The sequence below is a fragment of the Arachis ipaensis genome, chromosome B5, assembly GCF_059453495.1.
Source record: "Arachis ipaensis isolate K30076 ecotype BB chromosome B5, ASM5945349v1, whole genome shotgun sequence".
NCBI lineage: Eukaryota > Viridiplantae > Streptophyta > Magnoliopsida > Fabales > Fabaceae > Arachis > Arachis ipaensis.
Genome location: NC_142440.1, coordinates 76,415,016 through 76,419,472, shown reverse-complemented (window position 1 = coordinate 76,419,472; position 4,457 = coordinate 76,415,016). Strand labels below are relative to the sequence as shown.

At 38.7% G+C, this 4,457-nt stretch overlaps 1 protein-coding gene across 1 annotated transcript; it reads left to right on the top strand.

Annotated features, from left to right (window-relative positions):
* The first annotated feature begins 3,136 nt into the window (after positions 1–3,136).
* On the top strand, positions 3,137–4,117 carry LOC107640648 (uncharacterized). The gene has a single exon (XM_016344158.1). The coding sequence runs from the start codon at positions 3,137–3,139 to the stop codon at positions 4,115–4,117; it is 981 nt and encodes a 326-aa protein (XP_016199644.1).
* Positions 4,118–4,457: the final 340 nt, after the last annotated feature.

Genomic DNA, 4,457 nt, shown 5'->3' with positions numbered 1-4,457 from the left:
CAAGAAGGTTGATCAATCCCTTGAGGCTCCTCCCATCTTTGATTGTTCCATCCTTGGTGCACATCTTCATTGTAGCTTCCATTTCTTACAACATAATTTGAACCAAACTCATAGCCAAAGTGATGAGAATTCATAGTAGCAAGAGAAAATAAAACAAATACTAATAAGAACTAACAAAAACTAATTCCTAAAACAAGCAAAACCTAGCAAAGAAGCATATTAACATATATACAATACTCAATAACATAACACCATTGCAACTCCCCGACAACGGCGCCATTTTGATGAATGAAAATTGTCATGTCAGTATAGAATTTTCTCAATTGAATGAATTCTCGTTGCAAGTATAGTTCTACACCAACAAACAATCCTCCCAATAAAAAATATTGGTTGTCACAAGTACAAACCCCAAATAAAAATTAACCGAAGTATTTAGACTCCGGGTCGTCTCACAAAGAATTGCAATGAAGTGGTCAATTATTGGCTATGAAGATGCAAGGGGGTTTTTGATTGGTGAGAGGGGCAACAAAATAAATGACAAGAAAAGTAAATTAAACAAGTAACTAAAGAAAGCAAGTAATAAAGAAAGACATTCATTGCAAGGATTGAGAATATAGGCTTTCTATCCTAGTCATGCAATGATTAATTCATCTTATTTAGTCAACTCCAACAAATAGGGAGAAAGTCAAACAAGACTTATTTATTTTGTAATAATAACAAGAATTTATCTTATTACGTAATCTCCAATATTGGAAGAAGGTATTATATTATCTTCCATGAGAGAAAGTCTAATAAGACTAGCTAATCTCAATCCAAAAGTCCTAATCAACTTACTAATTAAATTAACAAAAGATTAGCGTCAATGGAAACAATATTAGCTAACAACTCTAGATCACCAACATAAGTTGGGTTTTCATGACTCAAGATTGCCCAATTACTCTTTCCAAGCCAAGAATGCTCAAAATCTATTCTAAAGCCCAACCAAGCATTTTGTCAAACACTTGGTGGGTAATAAAGGAAAGCATAATGAAAGTGCAAGAATAATAAATCTACCAACTACCAATTGCAAGAAAATTAATTCAACAACTCAAATCATCAATAAAAGAACATCAAACATTAAATTTCATTAAAGAAAAGATCCAAATCCAACAAAGGGTTCATGAACATAAAAAAAGACATAAAAGTAAAATTGACAAGAGAACTAAGAAGAATAGAGTAGTAGCAACAAGAAATTAAAAGGAGAAACTAAATCCAAACAAGAATTGAAAATTGGATTTAAGAAAATTAAACCTAAACTACCCTAAATTCTAGAGAGAAGAGAGAGCTTCTCTCTCTAGAATTCTACCCTAAAACATGACGAAAACTAAACTATGAATACTTGTTTCATTCCTCCTTCAATCCTTGGGTTCAATAGCATCAGAAATGGGTTGGATTGGGCCCAAAATGAGCTGCAAAATCGCTGGGAGTGATTTCTCTTTAGTGGACCCACGTGCTCCATCGGCGCGAGCGCGTACATGGCGCGTGCGCGCCCCTATGCGTCAGAAGACATATGGCAAATTTTATATCATTTCAAAGCCCTTGATGTTAGCTTTCTAACGCAACTGAAACCGCCTCATTTGGACTTCTGTAGCTCAAGTTATGGTCGATTGAGTGCGAAGAGGTCAGGCTTGACAACTTTACGGTTCCTTCATTTCTTCATGAGTTCTCCCACTTTGCATGCTTTTCTCCTCACTTCTTCCATCCAATACTTGCCTTATGAACCTGAAATCACTCAACAAACATATCAAGGCATCGAATGGAATTAAAGTGAATTAAAATCACCAATTTTAGGGCCTAAAAAGCATGTTTTCACATTTAAGCACAAATCAAGGGAGAATTGCAAAATCATGCTATTTCATTGAATAAATGTGGAAAAAGGTGATAAAATCCCCCAAAATAAGTACAAGATAAACCACAAAATCAGGGTTTATCACTTTGCAACCGACAGATGAGACTCATCAGCCACTAGGACAGGCATGCATCATATGCATCTATATGTCTTGTTTGGATTGCCTAAGTAATTGCATAACTAAATGCTACTCGATTATCTGCTCTATTTGAATTCTATTTGTGACTTCTCCGTTTGTAATAATTGTGTTTGTTGCATTGGGTTCCATCTGTGGTTGGAAGGTTTGGAGGAGTTAAAAAGGGGAGTTTTAGATAGCTCTAAAGACCCTAAGCTAGTTGCTTGTTTTCTCTTTATGGTTTAGTTATGTTTTAAGCTTTATTTATCTGTTGGAAGTTCTAGGATTGCCTCCGGCTTTCCTAGAACATTATATGTTAGATATGTGGGCACTGTTACCATGCTGGGAACCTCCGGTTCTCACCCATGCGGGTTTTGTGGTTTTCAGATGTAAGGCAGGCGGTACCTCACTGAAGCAAGCTGGAAGCTTCTGATGTTGCAAAGATCTTTACCTTTTGAGTTTATTTTAGTTATATGTATTTGTTTAGATACTTAATATCTCCACCTGTTATATATATGCTGTATTTATTCCTCTTAGAGGTGATCTGGAGATTCAGGTTTTGTGACTCTGTATTTTTGGGTTTTCTTTTGGGTTTTCCTATATATATCTATATATGTATAACTATGTGCTTGGACCGGTTTATCTTCGCGAGCCAAGTCTTGAGTTTTGTTACATGTGTTTTGGAACTCCTAGTATATAAATTCGTTAGCTTGCTCTATCCTGCTTACGTTACAGTACGTGGGTTGTTGCGCTTTTCAATTTAACAGTTTTTGCTTTAACCTTTTCTTCAGAGGCTCCTAGTTATAAATCTTTTTCACTATATTATATATATAAAATTTTTATTTTAGAGGTCGTAGTGCCTCGCTACCTCTGTTTTACATCCTAGGTGTAAGACTTTGTGTGGTAGGGTGTTACATTATGGTATCAGAGCAGTTCGTTCCTGTAGAGCCTAAGGAACAGACTGACTATGCTTCTGAGCATACTCTGAGTCATGTTTATGTGCTATTTAGGATATCTGCGTGATATACATAGCATAAAGTTCACGAGCATGCATTTGGAACTTTGAAGCACTAGACCTGCGATATTGAGATTGATCACCTTGATATCGCTTGCTTGGTGTGAGCAGGAACCAAATGGCAACTCGTGGGCGCGATCACGGTCGAGGGAGAGATAGGGCTAGTAACACGGAACTTGAGAATAATCCCACGAACTTTATGACTGGCCTAGAGAACATGGCTGCTGCTATGCAGGCTACGGCTGCGGCTATGCAGGCTACGGCTGCGGCATTGGGCAATCAAGCCGGTAATGGGAATGGTGGTGATGGAAGAAAGGGGCCAATGACCTTAGCGACTTTCCTGAAGGTAAACCCGCCCATCTTTAGAGAGACGACGAACCCCACAGAGGCAGATAACTGGTTTCAGGCGATGGAACAGGCTTTACAAGCACAACAAGTCCCTGAAAATCAGCGTGTTGAATTTGCAACTTATCAGTTAACAGGTGAAGCCCAGCATTGGTGGCAGGGTACGCGACGCCTGCTGCAACAAGACGATGTTGCAATACCTTGGAATGCCTTACAATTGGAATTCTACAAAAAGTACTTCCCCAAATTGGTCAGGACAGCTAAGGAGCTTGAGTTGTTACAATTAAAGCAGGGTCAAATGTCTGTAGCCGAATACACAAACAAGTTTGAGGAATTATATCGATTTTCCAAGATTTGTCAGGGTACTCCGGGAGACTTTGAGGAATGGAAATGCATCAAATATGAAGGAGGAATCCGGAGCGATATACTAAGTTCAGTGGGACCGATGGAGATCAGAGTTTTCTCAGACTTGGTACACAAGAGTAGGGTTGCAAAAGAGTGTTTAAAGAAGGCTGCTTTGAAAAGAAATGATGGTCAGGAATTGCACCAAAGGAAACATAATCAGAACTTCGCACCAAGGGGCCAAAAATTCAAGAAAAAGGGAAAACAGTCAGCGGCTGCGTCAAATGGTCCAAGTTGTCAGAGATGCGGAAGCCATCACCCGAATAGGCCTTGTCGTTTTGGTTCGGCCTTATGCTATAAGTGTGGTCGTCCTGGGCATATGTCCTGGAACTGTCCACAAGGGAGAACTTAGGGTGCCAGTTGGTCACCATGAGGTGGAGGTAATCGCGAAACCGCTAATTTAATTTCAATTATGCTTTAGAATGTTGTGACATTGCGTTTATTTGTACTTAAGATAGAAGAGACAAATTAGGATCCAAGGTAATTAACTTAGAACCAACGTAAGGGTGCTACATGGGTAGTGACATTAAATGACAAATTCTTTAAAACAAACAAATCAGAGTGACGCAGCGAAAGCGGGTTAGATTATATATAAGGGATCGGAGGTATTGAGGACTGTGCGGAGTTATTGTTTGAAACCCAACGACAGTGAGCTACGAGGATGAAGAATGGAACGGATTTAACCTTTAGTT